The following is a 22,765-nucleotide window of genomic DNA, read 5'->3' as shown; positions in this document are numbered from 1 at the left end:
CAGTGTGGAACCTGCACAGGGCAAATACCTAAAAAACTCCTCCTGAAATGGTGAATGCGGCATCTGATAAGGCGATCTTGTGATTTTAGCATGTGACAAACAACGAAAAATGTTATGCTGAGCACACAACTTTAAAATTTTATTCCTGTAATAAAATTTTATACACTTGAATTACAAATCTCATAAGCTACAGCGTCACATTTACCCTGGTAGAAAATTGTTGAATCTGTACTTTTTCGTAACTTTCTTTTCAGTAATTAGAATAATAAGCTTAATTAATTTCATTCGAGTCGATTAGTTAGAACAGTCTTCTCGTAGTACCGTAAGTTTAATGATAACTACTCTGATTGTAGATAAGCACATGCACTGCTCAAAAATGCTCAAAACTGTCCATCTAAATAAGAACTATTCCATTTCATTAATCGCAGAAACTGGTTTGTAGGATTCATTGTTGACTTAGTGATACAATATGAGTTTCAGCAATAATAATTATTTGTGTTTGCCTCTATGCAGCAACCAACTTAATTTGTCATTGACATTTAAATTTAACGAATTACGTGAATAAATAAACCTTTATTTTACCTTAACTGCAAGTAAATCGGAATTAATTCACTTACGAAAGCAAAAAATAGCTTTATTTTCGACAAATACATTTCGCATTACATATACACTGAGTACAACTTGATGGTACTCTTTCATATAAAGAAAAACATACATACATATTGTTATCAAATTCAAACGCATAAACTAGATACAAAACATTTATAAAATGAACTAGATTCCATCTTTTATATTTACATACTTTGTGTTAAAAGCAAAGCATTAAATAGAGTATCCCAATCAAGTAAAATGTACAGTTTATTACATGTTTTCAGCACGTTCATTATAAATTGTTAGATTTTTTTATGCTCGTGGAACGAATAGTGCTAGTTTGATTATGTAAAAGAAGGCAGAAATTTATATAATAAAAAACTGATTACAAGAAATGAAAAGCAAACAATCAAAATATTAGGCAAAAGGAAAGGAATGTCAAGAAGTATATCCTTAATGATTTTAAGTTTATAAAAATATCTCTTTGGGGTTTCAAAAGAAGTGGTGCAAAATTTCATTCATTAAATACTGCTATAGATATATATTTCCAATTAAAAAACATTCAAATAAAGATACATAATTTTATGAAAACAGTTCCAACACAATAAATATAGTATCAACTTTCATACGGAATCGGAAAACTTTAATCCTCAAAATATTAGTTATGCTTTATTAATAAATTAACTGAAAAATGCTTCCAGTGATGATCTAAATTGAACGTAATTAGACCACTCTAGGTATGGCAACCATAGGACCATAAAACAAAATTTTACGCTCTGGTAAGTAATTGTTTCCGCATTAGAAAAAACTACACTCATTATGAAATTTGCAACTGTCTTTGTAAATCATTAATTGCTTGTATACCAGCGAATTTCACGTAAAGAAATGAAATGTATTTACTTTATCAAAGAATAACGAATATTAATTTTTATGTACGGATACAAATTTTTATTTTGTATTTATATAAGCCTGCAAGCGTAAAACTGTTTTCATAAAATTCTTTACTTTATATTGAAAAAAAAATTATATTAGAAGTTCATGTCTAGAGTTATTATTTTCGGGCGGGTAAAAAGCCGTAGCTACCTTTCTCTAATCTTGTATATAACTGCTGCAGTACGCAAATAAATAAATAATGATGTTAAGTACTTTTTTCATAGGAAGTTACTGAAGTTACTTGATGAGGTTACTGAAAAAGTATCGCAATTAATCTAGTTTATTGTCAGATCTAATTAGATTAAATTTACAATTAAGTTCTGAGATATCTAGGATATAAAGGATAAAAGAATATAAGAGACACAGGGGAGTAAGTATAAGAAAATTATATCTACTAGCATCTTTTGTTATACCCTCTATTTAATTTTAGATATTTTCTTCGACCGCCTGGTAAAAGAAAAGATGCAGGAGATAAAGAAGGCAAACGGAATAAAGGAGAAATTTAAACTTTTATCTAATTTTAAATTAATTATCTATTTCATTTTAAATGTATTATTTATTAAAGAATAAATTTAAATTTCTTAGATCCAATATACGTAAAAAATATAAATCAAAAGTATCCAATCATTACGTATTTTATTGTTATAGATTGCAACAGTGTAGTTATGTAAGAGCTTTCTCCAAATTTTACTTATTGCACTTTTTTTCGAAATAGTTCACTCTTTTATTTTCCTTAATAATTGGAAGATGATTTCTATGATATATAGATTAATAAATAAGCATAGCAAAATAATATACAAAAGACGAAAACAAGTGATATGTAAAAATAGCTCCTTAGCATAAACTTTGATTGCAGAAATTTCGTCTTTTGCACATGTCATTATCTGACTGGTCCTCGTGGCCTTCATCAGTGAACATTGCAGATCTGGTGTTTTAATGAAATAAATAGAAAATACAAACTCCTTTAAGTTTCATGATACGGGGACAGGTTTGGGTTCACTTGGGACGACACTAATCAAGAGGTGGAAATTTCGAAACTCAATACTGAAGGTAAGCATATAAACGAGAAATGAAGTGTACAATATCCATTCAAATAGAGAACTGCAAAACATGATCCCAAATACCTAAAATTAAAATTATGTAAGTAAAACAAAAGGAATAGTTTGGTACTTACACTGAAGTTTTATAAATTACAATACTCACATTCTAACTATTCATTATATATGTGTGAAATCAAAAATGCTTTAAAATATATTGAAAATAGAAAGTAAAATTAAATAAGTAAATAAATACTATGTATGAAGCCTGATTGTAAAGTTTCAAAACTGACGCTTTTATTCAGAATCAAATGACTCCATGAGACCTGCATTTTTTTTTTCAATATATAGTCTTTTTCACTAAAATAATTTTTACAGCATTTAATTATTTTAATTTACATTACAATAAAAAACATGAAATGTATGGTTCTATGACATCTCTTTTAGTCGTGTGGTTGGGGCAGATTAATTTCTTCATCTGAAGCAAAACTCCTTCAACACAACTGTCTTCTCGAAAGTGAGTATGCACAGAAATTGTTCAGGACTAATTCTGGGCTAGACGCAAACTATTCTAGCACTGTTCCATCGACTCAGACAGTGTTGTCGTCTTGAAACACAGACTATGCATATTGAGCAAATCTGACATTTTCCCCCTTACTGGTTGCATGCAAATTCGTTATCAAAATGTTTGCATGACAGCCACCATTCACGTCTGCGATTGGTAATATTGACGTAGGCAGTCGTCTGTAATAACCTGCTATATATACCCCTCGATAGTGATACCCTTTTGTAGCGCGTTTACCACAGAAATACCGAAGCACCGCTAAGTGTTTCACCACTATATGTACGCCGTAACACTTCAAGTGTTGCCTCTCTTCCCGAGTTTAATACGAAATTCCATTACACCTCTGCCGTAACTTCACAAAGACGTCTTCCTCGTCTACTACGATAAAAAGTTCTATATGTTTCCAATTGCTGTGACGAAATACTGAAGGACATGGCTGTCTAGATTCACAATCATCTGTATAAACCTCACCAACCTAGAACAAGGTTATTTATTTCTTGAGAGAGAAATATAGGCAGTCTTGAAATTGTTCAGTCAGATATTATGTAATTATAAATTTACAATTCCTTTATTAAATTGTAGGTAAAGCGTAAAAATATTTTAAATCGTAAGGAATCAAGTTTGAAAACTTAACATGAAATAATTTCAAGAATTTAAAACATATATATAAACAAGGCTGACTGATTTTTCAATTCTATAACAAATAAAATGTTATGAAACTACTCAGCGAAATTAAAACTAAAATGTAGGACAAAACTGCTCTTGATCTTCGGCGAAAACATTCTTTTTTTTTTTTTCAGTATACCGTAAGCGCATTTCATGAATTATATAAAGTAGAAGATGGCAGATCAAATCGAAAGGAAAAAATTGTTAGAATTGAAGCTTTTTTTCAGTAAATGCGCTTTAGAAATGGCAGTTTTTTGAATAAAAATTTAAACAATGAAACGCAGAAGTTATGAATCATTGGATCTCGTCGCTTTTCTAGAAATAAAATTAAATTAAAAAAAAATAAATGAGAAATCAAAAGAATTCCACTTCAAAAATGTTAATCAAGAAAACATCATTTTAAAAATATTATTTATAATTAGTAACTACATTTTAAATTAATTTATTATTAAGTTTCGTATTTTTTTTACTTCAACGAATAAATTTTTCATAATATATCATGTTTCAATCAGTTTGGCGAATACACGTTATTAGTCAGTTAAATCTAAGTTTAAACACGATCAAATATCTGTAAAGTAAACTAATTCACTTCGAAACGCAGACTGATACACCTATAATGAATTATCAGTTCAACTCTATCATATAGCTGGGGGGAAATTAACATGCAATTTTTACATTGTAATTTTAGCACGCTACAGTCAGATTGTGACAAACGGAAATATCCTTTTACCTCCGTATGATTAAATACACAGAGAAAGCAACACTGACGAGCAATTGCTGCGGACGGTTAAAAAAAAACCCGAACTGTAGTCTCAGTTAAGAAGCGTAAAAACGCGTTAAGTGTGGAAGTGATCTTAGATATTACAATCAAAAACTGGATAGAAAACAGCAGTTTTGAGACATTTATTTTCAAGTAACAGAGTCTACTAGACAAAAGTTAGCTCAAGCCTTTCGTCTATTTACACAGCAGTTTAAAAAAAAATTCTACAGCCTTGTTAAAACAAATTTATATAACTCAAGGGAAATTAGACTGATACGTTTTATTTCATTTAGGCGCAAACTGTAACAAATCAAAATAATTTAATAACCGAATTATGCAGGAAATCGCGTTGTGGAGTTACACCCTTTTATCTAACAGCTAAATGTGTAGGAAACTCGTGAACAGATAAACGAAAAATCGCTTGAGTTCGGGATCAGAGACGTAAAACTCAAGAAGGATTAATTACCCCTTTATTATTCAAAATAAGATATGAAGAGTCGACTCCTTTCTCACGGCGTACAGCAAAGCCTCCACTACGACTTGAACTCAAGAGTGAAAGAAATAAAACTTAACTAATGATATAGCCGACGCTATCAAAATTCTAAGTAGTTGGCCCCTAAATATCGAATAAGCTAGCAAGCTATAAAGGGCCTAAAATACGGCCGAGCGTAGCTTAGAGAGAGACGTAACCAAAAGGCAAACGCGCGCTAGTCAAAAACTCTGAGGCTCTAACAAAGTCAGTGAAACTTCGACTTAAATACCACTCTTACTCATTTGCATTAACGGCGATTCTAAAAACAATTCTGGTAAGAAATTGTAAGCTGAAATTAGGAGGGACAGGAAAGTAGCTTTAACAAAAGGTAACTGTTAAAAACTTAGGATAAACCTTACAGCATAACCAAAAGTTCTACCTCAGAAGGTGTTTAACTAGCAGTTATCATTTCGAACAATTGCCTTTAATGTAAAGGTATCTCTTCTTTCGAAACTATGTTTGTAGATATTATGTAAATTATTAAAAATATCTATTGGGCTTTCTAATTTGCTTCAAGTTCAATTCTTCAATTATTATAATTTAATATTTTTATTTCGGGAATGTACCGAAAGAAATAAAATGTTAATTGCATTTATTATACCCTATTGCTGTTCCTAATCTTGAACTACAAGTTACAATTAGACGCTTTTATGGCTTGACTTGAAAGCTATCATTTAGCTAGTATATAGCCTTTTAATCATTTGTTCTTTTCAAGTTAGGTTCCTGCTTTCTATGATTAAATTTAATCCCAGCATATCTACACGTTTTGGTATTAATTTTCTAACCGTTTAACGTCAATAATTTTTAACTAAATGCATGATGTCAACTTACTTGGTCTTCAGGTACTTTAAGAGCAGGTACATGAGAATTAATTTTATTCCACCTAAACTGTGACAAAGGGAAAAAGATAACTACTGCAATATCCATTAAGGAAGAAAGTATCAAAGATATTTTCATGAAATCATATACACTGAACTAGATATACGCATACATCAATTTTCCATATAACTAATTATTCAGCTGTACTTATTTATTACCTCATCAACAGCAATTTAAAGACCGTTATTAAACAGGTTATTATTATTATTATTATTTATTTATTTATTTTATTACCTCTCTCATATCGCTATTTATCTCACAAAGTATACATGTGTGAGTAATAAACACAATGATGCAGCACAGTTGTGGACGACAGAGATTTTTCTATCTGAAGAGACAGTCGAAGACCACCAGTTATTTGTTTTCAAACATAATTATACTAGGATAATTATCTAGTAAGCACAGTGAATTAACGAATGCGCCAAAAATGACGCGAACGATATTTTAAATTAGAGCGTAGTCTTTCATAAATTGATTGTGGGCATCGAGTTAAGGAAAGAGAAAGATCTAGTATAGTAAACATAAATTATATAAATGGCTTTAAATTTTTTGACCAAAAAAGATTATTATCCAATTTTGTTATTGGTTGCTACTCATATCAGCCTGCACAGTCTAAATGAAAATTTCAGTGCTTTTTTAAAACTGGCCTAACTTTTCCCACATATTTCGCATGTGAAAAAGTTAGCGGTCAAAGAGAAGTATGCTGCCGTTAAAATTCGTTAATTCATATAGGCGGGTTCACAAGGAAGCCATCATTTACGGATAACCATATAAAATTACGCTGAAGCAAAATAAAGCATCGCATTTATAAAAAAAGTAGACTGAAATTTACAAATTAAGAATGAGATTTAAAGATTTTTTTTAACATATATTATATCTTCCAAAATAAAACGCTTTTGAGAGAGATGACGTTTAAGGAAAAAAATTCAAAGTTATGAAAATATTCAAAGTTTCAAAGTTTTAGAGAATAAGTCAATTAAAATACATTTAAAATGTTTAAATACTATCAACTGCAAACAATTTCACCATCAGTTTTCGCCATAAAATATTTTTCAGAAAAATGGACTGATATTCTAATCAGTTCTCAAAATATATTTTTAATATATATACATATATATATATATATATATATATATATATGTGTGTGTGTGTGTGTGTGTGTGTGTGTAAGATATAACAAAATACGATGGCTGCTTTAAGAAATAATTGGCGACCTCAATATTATCTACTCTAGAGTTTATGTTCCACCCCCTAAATTCATCTGTTCTCCCCCAATTCGAGATCTTTCCATGTTACATAACAACCTTAAATTAACCAATCACAGATTAGCTGTACTTATGCATCATACTTAGTGTAAATACTCTTGGCAAAACAACTACGTCATTCCTTTTCCTAGCTCTGCTCTGCCAACATCCTTGCGCTGCTTTGCCGTCTAAGATGTCTATGTCATATCGTTAACAACCAGTGTACATAAAAATTATTGTATGTAACTTCTCTACCAAAAGTGAGCTGATACAATTTATCATGGAATAAAGTTGTGTTTGGAAACGGCCACGTCTGGAAGTTATTGGTTTATGCATCCTTTCTAACTAACTGCGCATTGAAAATATTACACACATATATATGTATATGTATATATTTCAAGACTGAGAGATTCAAAATAAGTAAATGCAATAATATTACAATGATAGAAAAGTAATGATAAACGGAAGAATTGGAACAAAGTTAACATATTTTTTAGAACATTAAAAACATTAGTTGGGATTTAAAATTATAAAATAATACATACAAAAGCTTTAATTTAAAATCTGAAAAACGTATCATACTTCAAAGGAAATGTAATCATTAAATATAATGTAACTAATTTCAGAATCTGCTGGCAGAAAAGGATACGTAGGAATAGGAAATTGAGCAATACAATGGAAAGAGCAAGCCTTAACCTGCAGAGATGAATTGGTATTCCAGGTGTGCGATAGCTAATGAAGGTTTGCAGAAACACATAGAGCATTGCCAGAGTGAAATGGATACCTGCAGCTAACAAATGAGCCCACAGAACTGTCGACATCTGAAATTTTTGAAACTATAACAATTATCACAGGGAAAAGACGTTTTGACTCTCATTCCAAAAATATTATTAATGTATTATAAACTCTTGGTAAAAAAACTAATAAATAAAATAAGCTCAAACCAGTCCATGAACTAATAGCATGCTTAAAGTGATAATAAATTTGGGAGAATTAATACCAAAAAGGAACATATATGAGGTTTACACATACATAATCCTTAGGGAACATTATCCTATACTCTGTTACATTTTCTCTTTTTGGTATTAATTCTCGACACTTACTGGAATTAAATAATTTGATTTCTATTCTACCTTTTCCTGAATTATAGCTATATGTAAGATATAAAAATATGGAGGAATATTATTAACAAATTAAATTTAATTGTAACAAATTACTAACTAAATTCGCATACAGACCTTTAAATTCATAATTTCGATTAAAAATACTTACCTTTCGCTCGCACACGCACTCATTCGCACTGCAATACCTCTTGCCTAGTCGCTATCTAGATGTCAAACAACGAATTTCCGAGCTGTAGATACTTCAACTGCATTGCGCGCATTCCCTTTTGCCGCCTACACTTGCTTGCTAAATGACATCTATTCGCTTAGCAGCATTCTCTCTTGTTTAAAATGGGCCCACCAGCGGCCGAGCGGTAAAGTCGCTGAACACTGGTAGTTCGGTCCGAGGTTCGAATCCCGCGAACGGGCTGGCTGCATGGGCGTTTTCGAGGCTTTCCCCATGTGTAACGTGTATACGAGCCAGTTTCCCTTAGAAAGTCCTCCACGAAAGGCATCCCTCCCTTTAGGCAGATAGCCCTCGAGGCTTTGCCATAATAACACACACACACACTCTTGTTTAAAATGCAACTGCGTATATAAAATAGTGGGGCCGCATTTAGCAACACTGTAGTGTTGCAGAAATCAAGAAGAGAAGTGTATCTGTAAAGAATTGTTTTTGTTCAGAAATAAAAATGGATATTTAGTGTTCATGATGGTTACAGCTAATTGCAGCTGCGTCGTGATACATTATAACGCTATCACAGTCCCCAGCACGACTACTACTTAACTGGTTCTCCCATTGTACCATTTCTAAAATATCACACATACCTATTAAATTGGGAAAAGAGATCGCAAGCCCTTCTGCATTCTTATAATATTAGCCTCGTTTCTCGTTTTCCATTTTTTGTATTCTTTTTTGTATTTTTATATAGTAGGTTTTTGTATTTTTATATAGTAGTGTATTTTTATAAAGGAAACTTTTTAATGATTATTTTCCCATATTAATGAATTAAATTTTGCATTAATCAGACTAATCATTGTTTATTGTCAGTTTACTGAAATGTTAATTCAACTATTTATAACTTTGCTAATGGTAAAATATTATTTTATTTTACTACACACTGTATATATATATGAAACAAACAAAAGTTGAAAATTTTCAAATTAAGATGATATATATCACATCGGAGCAGGTTTAATCTTAATGATTAATTTTAAAAAATCCCCTCCAAAAATATATTAATTTTAAATTATCTTAACTGGCATTTTATTTTTTTATTTTATTAATTGGCATTTTCTTTTAATAGTCAAAAAATGTTTTTAAATGTTTCCAGAATTAACAATCATCTAGATATAATTCAGAAATATTTTATATCAGTTTTATTAATTTTATTCAATTGTTGTTGTTTCAGTTTTGAATTTTTTAAATTTTGTTTTACTGTAGATATGTGTATTTCCTGTTATTCTAACAGCTTGCCCACCTTTGATCCGATTTCGATTTAGTTTTTATCTCTTTTATTTAGTTTTTATCTCTTATATTATGTGTGTGTGCGTGTGTTTGTTCGTGTGTAATATAATTTTTCCCAAGGACGAATTGAAAACTTATGTACCTATGCTACTTTTATTTTAATTAAAATATTGGTTTAAACAGTGAACTGTATATAATTCAATTAAATGCCTGAAAATTTCATTTTTTTTACTGTACCCATGCATTAATTATTTTTTTGATAGATATTTTTGAATTATCAATGTCTTCAAGTTCGCCATGCATTCGCATGCATTATTTAGTACGGATAATCGGCTACGCCAGTGACTGAGCGGTTAAAGACTACTGAATACTTGTAGTTCGTCTGAAGTTCGATCCCAGGCGAACGGGCTAGAGTTTTATGATAGGTTTTTGTGATTTACCCACATGTGAATGTGAATACGAGCCAGTCTGCCTTAGAATGCCCTCCTTGAAAGCATCTGTTCCCTTAGGCAGATAGCCCTCCAGTGTATTCAAATAATCTAACCTAAAACGTACGTATAATAAGAGGTTCAGTTGAAATTAGTGCAGCTTGGAGTACATCAAATGATGCATCACATTGTTATTACATTCTTTTTATTTTTTCTTAGCGCACAAAGTGAGCATACGGTGGTTAAATATTAAAACTTGGGAAAAGAAAACACTTCCTCGTAAATTTGCTAAAAAGTGATAGCTAGCAAAAAAAGCGATAAGTGATAGCTATAAAAGTGATAGCTAGCAACATTTAATACGTACCGGAAAGGCTGCGACACCAGCAAGTCCAGCCATAGATATTAAACCGATAGCAAAACCAAAATGGTTTAACTTCTGAAGTTTTGCGTCAGCAGCTTTGAGAAAATATGTCATAATCAGATGCCGGTAACAGATGACGATGGCACCTGCGAAAAAGAATGCACATTAAAATTGCATTGAATATAACAATATCAATCTTAATAACAAATAATAAGTAGCTCAACCAAAATACCTCTTTTATCAGCCTAAAATTATTAATAATTTCTAAGCCACTCACTTGTAAATGACAGAATTTCAGGAGGTAAATCTCACCTAGGAGCCGGTACCAGCTCCTAGACTTTAAGTTCATATTTTAGTTGTTTATTCTATTTAAAGTTATTTCAGGTATTATGGTGGTACTTCTACTGCTTAATGAGCCTGATTCAGGCCTTCTTTTAGATCTCAATGTTTATTTAATTAAATAGCTCCACTAAGCCTTGTTAAGCCTCTAATGGCGGTACAGGAAGTTCGACCAGTCATATGTACCGTTAAAAAATATGTCAATGACAAAAGTGTTTTTCATAAGCGCGAGTGGTCAAATAAACAAATTCCATCCGGAATAAACAAATTCTACCTGGAATATTCCTAACGAAGTTTTCGAGGATTCTATACACACATTGTTGAAAAGAGTTGTATATCTTAAATCTGCACGAGGAAAATTTCTAAAAGATATCTTTTAAGTCAAATAAATATAAATAGAGAAGAGAGCATTTCATGTTACAATTCATAGGAATAAAATTCGAAATTTTGCACCTCCCGAAATCCAGTTTTATAGGGTTCATAAAAGTAACATTTCCACATTGGGTAAAAACGAATTTATATAATTTTGGATGATATTTCTTAAATCCAAGTATGCATATTATGAACCTTTCGTTTTAAAGATCTTTAATAGGATAATGAGTAACTTATTAACTGGAAGCTTCTCCGCCAAATACCAGCATAAAAATTAATTTCCTACATTTATACTCAAAAATACAATGAAACCAAAATATTTCGTAGTCTGAAAGTCTGTTTTAATTATTTTTTTACACTGCAACCACGGATGTATGACTTAACCCTGTTTTAAGAGATATTTATTTGTCAAATCTCTGTAACGATTAGCCGCGCAATTGTTTTCAAATTTAATCACGCAATCTCTTTAACTATTTGTATACAATAATAACAGACATTCCATTACCTCTATTTCTTCTTTTAGTAAAGGCTTCATTTCAAATCTCAACTCAATTCCGAAAAGCTGTCAAATTTGCATTGGTGTGCATTTCTTGCATCTGTTTAAATATGTAGTTGTGAATCAAAATCGTAAAAACAACCTTGTATTTAGCGTAAGTATATTGACCTTGTATTTAGCAACCTTGTATTTAGCGTAAGTAGTTGTGAAATTTGAAACTACATCATGAAAGCAGGTAACTCTTTTTCACGAATAATAAAACTTCAGTGTAAAGTGTAAATGTATAATGTAATGAATATGTAAATGAATGTGTAAATGAATAAAGTTAAATTCCGATTTATCGGTATAATATCATGGGCAACATCAACGATTAACTCAAAAACAAGGTTAATTTGAGGGTAGTTAAAAACACAAGAAAGATAAAGGTAACCCATACTATAATTTACAGAAAAAAAAAGCTATTAACAATTCATCTGTATTTTCAAGCAATTTAATACGGATAATAAATTCATTTGGTCCCTTAAATTAAATCAGTTTTCAAAACGAAAAGAACATACTGTAAGCTACGAGAAGATAAACATCATTAGAAATGAAGACTCAAAATTATAAATAACATGAAAGATGTTTATAAGACAGCTTAAACTAAGTCATCGAGTTTAAACTTGTTAGTTTAAACTTAAAATAGTCAGTTAGAACTTTTTGTTTTCTTCTTGCTCAGTTTATCTGCTATCACCGCTGTTATCCCATGCATGTCTTTTCTGTTTGTTTGTGTTTTTCGTAGACAGTTTTGTTTTGTGTACATGCTTTTACGCCAAATGATGGGCTTCGTCCAAAAACTCCTTTCCCCATTGACGAGTAACAATTTGATCTCCCTTTGATGTTCTCTCTCATCCTCTGGTACTCGCTCAAATCTCTTTTAGCCTCTCCAGCGGAGGAGTTATCCTTTCGATAACACTCGCTTCTCTGTCATCCGTTCCAACCCAAGATTGTTTTACGTTTTTCTGCTCATCAAGATGTTCTCGGCTTAAATTTTTCCCGCTTCTTGTTTGCATAGAACATTCTTCATAACAATACAGCATAAATAACGGTATTTTATACCTATTATGTGATTACTATTGGGATATGGCTATCATTTATATGGTTACTATTTAGACCAGTGATCGAAAAACCATCGATCGCGAGCTACTCCTAGCTCGAGGGGACATCTTCGGTAGATCGCGTTAAGGAACAACAAGCCAAATATTTCCATAGCTTGATAAAGCGATTTTACAAATAAATAATTTGGAAAAATCAACCAGTTCCAACTCCAAAGCAGCAGTGTCTTCTTGTCAGCGTCAGCTCAGTGGAGGAATCAAGGTTAGCCATCCAAAGATATCCCCGAACTGAAGATAGTTAATGCGATCTACCAAAGATATCCCCTAACTGAAGATAGTTACGAAAAATAACCCAATTTTGGCCCAGCTTTGTCTCAAACTGAAGGCAATGTTCAGGTCTATATATCTATGTGAGATTTCGTTTTCCGGTATGAAATTTATTAAAAATAAGTACAGATACAGGCTCACCGATGAATACTTGAACAACTGTATTCGAATGGCAGCCACTACCTGCTCTCTAAACAATAAAATACTTGTTGATGACAAAAAAAAAAAAAAAAAAAAAAAGAGTTCTATTCTCCTCATTAATGTTAATCAGTCTGATAAAAAGGTCTGTTATTACATTTGTTATTTACTACTAACTAACACTTCAATTTCTTTCTTATTTACAATTCAATTTCAATTTCTTTTTGTTACATACAGTTAATTAAAATTAATTTCAAATTTACTAGAAATGAAAGTTTATAAGCAATAAACAAATATAAGATTTTTTAAAAAGACGTTTGGTAGTTCTCTTGGGTAGCTCACAGTAGGATTTAAAAACGGTATGGCAGTTCAGAAGCTTCATAAGTTTCGCGACCACTGATTTAGACTAACCATTTAAAAATATTGCAGGGTTTTACTTTATTTTATTAATAGTTATTTTTGTTTTTAAGACAGCTTTCCTTTACTCACTCATTTTCTTACTTGCGCTTTCCTACCAGAATGAGTTTTCACTTTCACACTTTAAGCAAAACAGGGGAGAAAATCTTATTTATGCTGAGGTCTGAGGTACGTGAATCAGATACCAGGTAAAGCAGGTTCACAGTCTTTAGCCTGATCAAGCAGGCTATAGACTTCGATTTTTTTCCCATTTAGGGTATTTCAGTGATGTTACTGATCGGTCATTGAACTTAAGATACGGTTCGAACACTGGCGAACTTTAAAATAACTCGAGATTTATACATATTTTATTCTTAAGTTTATTCTATCATTATGTGTTGATCTTACGTGTAACTGCACTTCTACAGTGTAAAAATGCTATCACGACGTCTGCCATCGGTGGATATGCTATATAATTGCTTTGCCAAGTCATCAAATAATGCTACTGTTACTACGAACAGCCATTCAGCATGACGTGCATAGGTTTTTTTTCCTATGTAGTGGATTTAAGATGTTTAAAAATAAGATTACCTAGGGGGCTAAGTAAATTTATGGAACTAATAGCTAGAAGGTCGAAGACTCCCTATCAAGTTTAGATCCAAAATCCAAGATTCAGCTTCCGTTAGAGCTAAAGAGAGAGCCAGAGAGCTAGCGAGAGAAAGAGCGTGTTCTGTCTTTTGGTTACGTTATTGCCACGAGTTAAAGCTTGCTAGTTGACTTATTACTTGTTGCTTATTACTGTGCTTATTACTTGTTGAGTCTACGCCAGTGATTTTTAGATAAGGGCCAATTATGCGGCAACAACTCAATGCAGCTTAGGCTGTTTAGTTCTACACTGGTAAAATAAATTAAGAGAATTTGCACATTTTATCGAATTGCATGAAAAGAACTGAACTGAAGGAAAACCACTGCTCCTAGATAAAAATGCAAATCTTGTACGGCAAATATGTAAGCGTACACGTGTGTGTAGGCGGAGTCAGCAGATAAACAGGCTTTATAAGCGCGTGGAGGGTAAGACGAATTGCGTTCGCTAGCACACCACGACGAATTTCTTGCTGTTATTTTGCAGCAATCGGTTAAATTCACATCGGAACAGTAAAAATGAGTAACCACCAACGTTTAGATGATAGAATGAGGTGGCGAATTGTGGGGAGGCTAGAGGCAGGCCAATCGCAAGTGCAGATATGCAGAGAGTTTAATTTAACGCCCAGCGTCGTGTATAACTTATGGAAACAGTTCCAGGGTACTGGATCCATCGAGAGAAAGCCCGGGCAATGTCGTCCAAGAGCCACGGCGGCCACAGAAGATCGCTATTTGTCCATTTTAGTGAGTCATAACAGAGGAGCTACAGCTTCTCGGCTCTCTCGGGACCTGTATGCAGCCACAGAACCCGTGTAACAAGGGTGACTGTTTCCAAAAGACTGAATGAGAGAGGGTTGTTTGCCTGACGACCGGCTGTTTGCGTCCCGCTCACGTCTACGGACAGAAGAGTCCGATTAGCATGGTGCGGGCAGCATAGTGACTGGAGTACGGAGCAATGGGCGACCGTTCTGTTCACCTACGAGTCCCGTTTTAGCCTAAACACCGATTCTCGCCGTACTTTCATATGCAGAGAGCCAGGTACCCGCTATCTACCCTTCAATGCCCGCGAAATCAACAATTATGGCTGTGGTGGTGTAATGGTCTGGGCAGGCATCATGTTGCATGGCTGCACACCTCTCCATGTCTTTGACAGAGGCTCTGTGACTGGTGTGAGGTATAGGAATAAGGTCTTGGAGCCCCATGTTCGCCTTTTCCGGGGTGCAGTGGGCCCCGAGTTCATCTTACAGGACGATAACGCGAGGCCACATAGAGCTCTTCTGGTCGACGAATTTCTCGAGAGTGAGGATATTCGCCGGATGGATTGGCCAGCCAGTATCTCGACCTCAAACCTATATGGCATGTCTGGGACGCTCTGGGGAGGGCAAATGCAACTCACAACCCCCCTTCGAGAACCATCCAGGAACTGAAAACTGCGTTGCTGAATTAGTGGGACCAATTGCCACAGGCACAGATAAACTGCCTTATTTCCAGTATGGCATCACGCTTCGAGGCATGTATGGCTGTACATACCCCGTATTAACCCATTTCTTTTGTGTCTTCTGCAACCGCTGTTTCAGACCTTCAGACTCCCATGAGTGTTACACACGAACAATGTGCGTCTATTATAATTATTGAATGTTTATTTTGTTTTTATTATATCAACCTATGCTCACACCAAATTTTATTAAAATCTGTCCAGTAGTTCTGAAGATCGTAGATCAAATATGAAAATTCTCTTCTTTGCAGAGTGTATTTAGCCTTAGCTTAATTTTACACTTTCTGTTTTAAGTTGAAGTCAAAAGTGTTGGCTTCCTGTACGCCAAAGAGGGACCGTCTGCAAATATCTTGAGCTCAATTAAAAGTATTCTTCGGCAGGGGCGTAGCTAGAGGAGGTAAGGGGGACATCTGTCCCCTGGCGCAGAATCCAAGGGGCGCCAAACTGATGTTACGACATTTTAGAATTAAATGTTTTCCATCCTTGGCAAGCAGTAGGGGGTGGGGAATCTTCAGTTGTCCCTGGGAGCTGAAAACCCTAGCTACGACTCTGTTCTTCGGAGTTGTTATTTAGGCACAAGAACTTACGAATAGTCGCTACATAATTCTACTAAGTTCCGGCAGTTGAAGTACTTTATTTCAGCTAGAACATATATCACAATACAATATGATTATTACTAAATTCAATAAATATATGCAACATTCTAAAATTTTAATTCATTTGATAGCTACTCGCCTATTTAAAGTATTTTGATGACTTCACCAAATGATGTAGGATTATACGATATGCTTATTTAACTTATTTGTTAATTTGGGCATTCTATTATAACGATGAAGGCTTTAAAAATGTCAAAGACGTAACATTCTATTAAAGCAAAAATTCAGATTTCTGCAGTTTAAGCTGCATTCGTAGAGATAAGTCATTTCTGATTCTGATAAATTTTGCACGATAAAGCTAAATGAATAGTTTTCCAATTCACTTTTAGATAATTCCAGATGAAACTTTGCTTAAGTTGGAAATTCCGAAATTAAGCTGCGTTATTAAATGTAATTTAAATTTTTATTTTTATTTAAAAGAATTACGAAATACTTTGTACAGTATCTGAATAAATACAAACGTTTCTCATCATTCTTCACTTAACGTCAAAGAAAAACACAAAATGGCGACTTTCTGTCAGGCTTTATCAGAAAAACAACTTATATTTTCTTGCTAGCGCTGCAATAAAGTATATAAATAGTTGTGATAACAGGTGATTCACACTTACCCACAAAGCTGCCTAGTATGAGACATAAGCTGAAGATACACATCTCTGGAACAACAGCTCCTGTTTCACTGCATGCAAAAACAAACTAAGCGTCAAACACTTTACGATAAATTCAATTGTAAATTAGAAATAGCATTATTAGTATTGAAACAAACTCGTATATTAAAAGCCAGATCATTTATTTTACAAAACATATTCCAACTCAATATACACATTTATCACTAATTAATACAAGTGTATAAATGACAAAGTGAAATCATTAAGAAAAACTGTAAAATGCAATAAAGTATCTACGAAATATCACGAAGAAATACACATATAAAATAAAATATTAATTTTTATCTGTAGTAGTCCCCAAAGTTCCCTTTTTAATTTGATTATTTCCCTTTTCTATCCTAAAAATAGTAAGTTTATAGCGAGCATACAGTTCTCATGTAACGCAAGTGTCGCACTTGTTTCCATAACAATAAAAGTGAAACTGGGAGTAATTTATTCAATTACACTAAAACCGAAACTTTTATTAATATTGCGCTATCCCTTCATTGAAAACTAAAGCAAGCTCACTCTTTTAAAACTAATATAAGTAAAACAATTTTCCTTTTTTTTAATCCCAAATTGCAAGGCAATAAATATCTGAAATCTATGCTTAAAATTCGTGAACAGCGAGTGCTTCCGTCGCGACGCTTACAATTTTTTATTACGATCCTTATTCTACATATTATGCCCATATGAAGATTATAGGGCCCTAAGTCGTGTAATACTAATTTTCTTTTGATCCTACTAGACTCGCTCCGTCTGTAAAAATCCGCTACTCTGCGGGTATTAAATAAAAGAAACTTGAAAAAACAATTTAAAACGAATTCGTAGCCTGGGGCTACACTTTGTCTAATAAGCATTGGCTCAAAACGTGTAATGGCCGGAATACTAACTGGCAGAGCTTGGCTGGAAAAAGTAAAGCTGCGAGCGTCGCTCTATATCTCTAAAACTTTCAAAACCCTTGCCTTAATTAGACCTAATAAATTTGTATCCTGCTAAAAAAAAGGAGAAGTTATATTACAGATCCAAATAGAAAAGAGTTAATTCACTTAAAATACCATATAAGATGATCTGGAAAGCCTATGACTGACAATGACTATGATTAACAATAATTGATGGAAAAAATCATCGTCTTCACCATACTCCGCTAATTTTTATCAGAAGTACATATATATATTTTAATAACATGACTTTAACTACATTGTTATTCAAATCCTTGATATTGTTATTAAAACTCATGACAGATTATTTCAAGAATCGCTGTTCATGCTTAATGAAAACGCTTTACTCATATGGGCTCAACACATACTATATTCCGCTTCACAAAGGTACTACACACTCCTCAACTCATTATATATATATATCAAAGATTGAATTAATTGAAATACATTCAGTGCATCTCACTGGGAAACATCGATCAATACTGGTATGGAGATAAAACAGAGAGATCCTTGCGCGCTTTGCCTAAATTAAATAATCCATTTCAACGCAATCCGTTATTTGGATGCAATCCAGTTAGAGATGCATTAAAGGGGGGTATTTATGAAAACAATCAGAGATGGCTCAAAAAGTTCGTTTTAAAATCCGTTTTGCCCATTCTTAGCTGGAATATATGGCATAAGTCAGCATCTGATTTTAATCTGTCTAACAACAAATTTTAGATTAGAAAGCTTTAGTTAGATGACGCTTCGTTATATTAGAAGAAGGGAAAAATAGAATGAAGCATTTTGTGTTAATTGGTCTCGCCAATTTTGCATGCATTCGAAGCGGCATATTAATACCCACAATAGTTTTCGTCTTGATAACAGATTGTCAATTTTACATTGGAACCTCAGGTGTGAGATTATGAGCAAATGTTACCGAATGAATAATAATTAAATTTGACAAATACAACGCTTTAATGAAATTATAGTACAGGTAATATTAAAATCATTGAGAGCTTGAATTTCTTGTTTTTAACTGTCGCTCATAGTTGGATGTTTGATAATAAGCTAAGCACAAGTCATAAGCAAAGATACGAAATGCGTTTTGATCTCAAATGTTTTTTGAGCCTTGCTTATTACCAAACCAAAGGTTTGGTTTGGTTTATTTGATCAAGGCAAAGTGCTATCTACCTAAGTGGAGGGATGCTTTGGTAGATAACTTTTTAAGGAAAACTGTAGCATTATTTAACTGTTATTGTAAAGATATTTAACAATGTTTAAATTTTAAAAAAATACACCCTCAGTTTCGAATTTAGAAAAGTATTTAGAGAAGTTCCTTTCTAAATATTTCGAGTGTTATATTAAACTGCCCAACGCAATGCCATTTATCATCTATGCTATTTAGCAAGTGTTGCCATTCCGCGAAACATAAGATTTTCAATTTATCTTTCATATGGCCTGACAAGTAGCAAGTTCTTTTTCGAAGTCGTACAAGACCATTAATTTGTCTTCCGAATTACGATGATACTGATTATCACACTGAACAATTTAAAAGCAATAAAAACAGTCATTTATAGTTCGTATTTTTATTTGATTTTTTTAAGTAACATGCATAACTGACGTAGTTTAAAATACCTTTAATTTATTATATATCCAGTTGAGAATTTTTATGAATATTTGCCGCATTGTTTTAATGAATAAAATGTGTTCCTAAAGCCCCATTTTCTTAACGCGTACGTTTTCGGGTACATAACCGTTTAGTTTAATCTGTAAGAACCAATAAAATGATTGTACAGAAAAAAAATTTTTTTTTCCTTCCAGTTTCATAAACGGTGGGATTTTAAGTTCAGATTTCAGTGACCTACATAAAAAAGGGGGGTGTAAAAATAAATATAAATTAAAAAAAAAAAAAAAAAAGGTTGGAAAGTCTGAAAGAGTTCAGATTTTAACGATCGCCCAAAAAGATGGCTCAGGTGGAATAGCGAAACATTTTACAGGATACTAGATGAATATGCATGGGTATATAAAAAAAAGTGAAAAAACCAATGCAACGAAATTCCATAAAAATATTTCAGGTTTTAAAATAAATATATCACGAATTAAATGCATTTTTATTATATCAATCAGATTAAAAATTTTAAAAATAATATTTTTACGAGCTGCATCTATTGCTTTTAAATAATTTAGTTTATTAATTAAACACAGACAGAATAAATATGAAAGAATAATATTTTACGTTTCTCCGAATGGCGACAGTCTCGAAAGAAAAGTGAAACAACGCAAAATCATGTTTCGATACTAATAGCCCTTTTGTGCTAATTATGTGTGTGTACTCACGCACACTATGTATGTGTGTGTGAGTGTGTAGCAATAAATGTTAAATAATATGACGCAGATGATAATGATCATAACGCTGGTGATTTTTTCTTAAATAACAATACGATGTCATATACTGCTTTTCATTTGCTTTATTTCATACATAGCATAACTTTGATTCTGGCATAAAAATTATGTTGCTACATGACACACTTTTTGATGTAGATGCTGTAGCTGTGCATTTGATACAATTCAAACACAGTAAAGCATAACATATAAGTCTGTAATAATGGGAGCATATAGTGAGACGCGCGTCGGTTACTTAAATATTACCAGCTTCGCATCATTAACCGGTTAAAAAAAACACAAGCTTAACAGGCGATGGCAAGCTTTAGAAGTAGTAAACAATTTTTTAGAAATTTTGCAAGAGAATACAGGTTTCTTACTATTTCTCACTAGAAATTGTTATTAGCGAAATATGTTATAAATTTTTAATGATGCCAGCGTATATGGGACTGGATCGAACTTCTTGCCACTATTGCCAAGAATTTCCATATATTTGTAACGAGTAAAAAGCTAAATGCCAAGGACAGCAGCTAGAAATGCTTTTATTAGTTTAAGCATTTTCTTAAAGAAGTCACATATTCATGAATGCATGCTGAATTTTAGTTGAAATAAAACTCAGCATGGTATACGAGAAAATCAGATAACAATTAAAAAAATCGTAATTAAGAATGATAAGGGATCTAAAACTAAAATTAAATTTTATCCTACTTAATTTTAAAATATAAAAATAATACAAATACTTCCTTTCTCTACTTAAATTTAAAAATATGTATTGTTTGTAGTTAATTAAACTAAATCTTTACTACTGAACAAAATTAAAACTCATCTAAAAAGGAGTTTCAAACTTAAAAGCTCCAGCACATTGTTGATTTCTTTTCTGAACATAAAATGCTATAAAAAGAAACGTACAAAATATAACAACACTACTTTACCTAATTAATTAATTTATGATAGTAAAAAATGATAACTAATAAATAAGTTGGGAGAAAAAAAGAAAGAAAAACAAATATATGCACTTGTTTTATGTATAACTGCTACAAAATTTCATTACCACTATCAAATTTTATTTTTCATGCAAGCAATGAAGAATAGAGTAGAAATTCTTATATAGATGTATTTCAGGGCACAAGAAACATAATTTATACACCACAATTTGGGTATAGTTTAACAGCAGAACATATAAAACAAGTTTTAAGTAATTAACTTAGCTATTTCGACAAACAAAGTATTTTTATGATATGTAAGATAAATGAAAGATCTTATGTATCATCGACTGGCGACAACGTATATTTATTAAGAACAGGATTTTACAGCTAACTGGAAAAAAATATTCTCTTTTCGAAGTATTAAAAACGTAAAATAGGAAAAAAACATATGTGGTCAAAATCAATGGAAATTTTTCAGTTTTGGTGGTGTTTCATTAACGCACACTGATCTATTAATCCCCACCATTTTGCATGCAGTTAGAATAAGTAAAGTAAATGCAAGTAAACTTTATTCGCGGCGAAAAATAATCAATACAGTGCATTTGCAAATATGTCTGGCATTCTTAAAATTTTGCCAATAAATACCAGTTTATGATTTTAATTCAATAAATGCATCGGTCAATGTACTTTTTCATCCTGAATCAATGTCAGACATTAATATAGCACTTACCTGATAAATGGGAGATAAGCCGACACATCCCCTTTGCTGTAAGCTACCACGAAACTAATGAGAGTTCCAATACTTAGTATACCAATATGTAGAATTGGTGGCCATGTCAAATTTTTCCAACATACGGTTGCATCCATTTTGTTTTTATCGAGAGCGACCTCTGTTTACTGTATGTACCTTTCAAAAATAATGTGGCTCAAGCAATTGATTTTACTTTTCCCTCTAAACATCCTTAGTCTTAATATAACCTAATAGCATCGCCAAATACGATACAATCTAGAAGTGTTTTTTTTTTTTTTTTTTCAGAAACTTGTATTGATAATAAACAGTTTAACTGACAAAAGATGGTCCAAGGTGAACTCGAGGAAAATGTGAAAACACGTGCTTGGAAAGTTGAAAATCAAGAGGGAGGGAGCAAGCTTTTTTTGTCCTTGGCACAAACATCGCTTAGGGCTGTCTGTTTAAAGCAGGATTCGAAAGAGGCCATTAATACTGATTGTTGATTTTGAAGGTGGGGATTAAAAAAAGTTTAATTTCCTCCAATCTGTAAAATTTGTTTAATTCTAATGATTACTATCAATTCAGTACGGCAGTGATTTCCACTTATTTCGGTTATCTAAAGCTTAGCAAAGTTAGAT

General features: G+C 32.5%; 1 protein-coding gene across 2 annotated transcripts; it reads right to left on the bottom strand.

Moving 5' to 3' along the window:
* Positions 1-618: 618 nt before the first annotated feature.
* LOC118199714 (DNA damage-regulated autophagy modulator protein 1-like) lies at positions 619-22,765 on the bottom strand. 2 transcript variants are annotated; one of them, XM_035371628.2, is made up of 6 exons: positions 22,128-22,765; positions 17,131-17,198; positions 10,571-10,713; positions 7,857-8,043; positions 5,916-5,998; positions 619-2,648 (listed from the first exon to the last, which is right to left on the bottom strand). In XM_035371628.2, the coding sequence occupies exons 1-6, from the start codon at positions 22,262-22,264 to the stop codon at positions 2,496-2,498; spliced, it is 771 nt and encodes a 256-aa protein (XP_035227519.1). In that variant the 5' UTR covers positions 22,265-22,765; the 3' UTR covers positions 619-2,495. The 2 variants fall into 2 exon arrangements, with proteins under 2 accessions (XP_035227519.1, XP_035227520.1); XM_035371629.2 differs by having other exon boundaries at positions 7,857-8,028; positions 22,128-22,760.

This window comes from Stegodyphus dumicola, chromosome X2 (genome assembly GCF_044657685.1).
Source record: "Stegodyphus dumicola isolate Sdum_Otavi_A_Nest chromosome X2, ASM4465768v1".
Classification (NCBI taxonomy): Eukaryota; Metazoa; Arthropoda; class Arachnida; order Araneae; family Eresidae; genus Stegodyphus; species Stegodyphus dumicola.
The sequence above is the reverse complement of the archived record's forward strand: the minus strand, read 5'-3'. Positions and strand labels throughout refer to the sequence as shown.

Coding starts and splice junctions, on each gene's coding strand:
- LOC118199714 (XM_035371628.2), bottom strand. CDS start 22,264: ATGGATGCAACCGTATGTTGGAAAAATTTGACATGGCCACCAATTCTA. Junction 8,044..10,570: donor CTGGTGTCGCAGCCTTTCCG/GTACGTATTAAA, acceptor TAATTGTTATAG/TTTCAAAAATTTCAGATGTC. Junction 2,649..5,915: donor TTAAAGTACCTGAAGACCAA/GTAAGTTGACAT, acceptor TTTTAATTTTAG/GTATTTGGGATCATGTTTTG.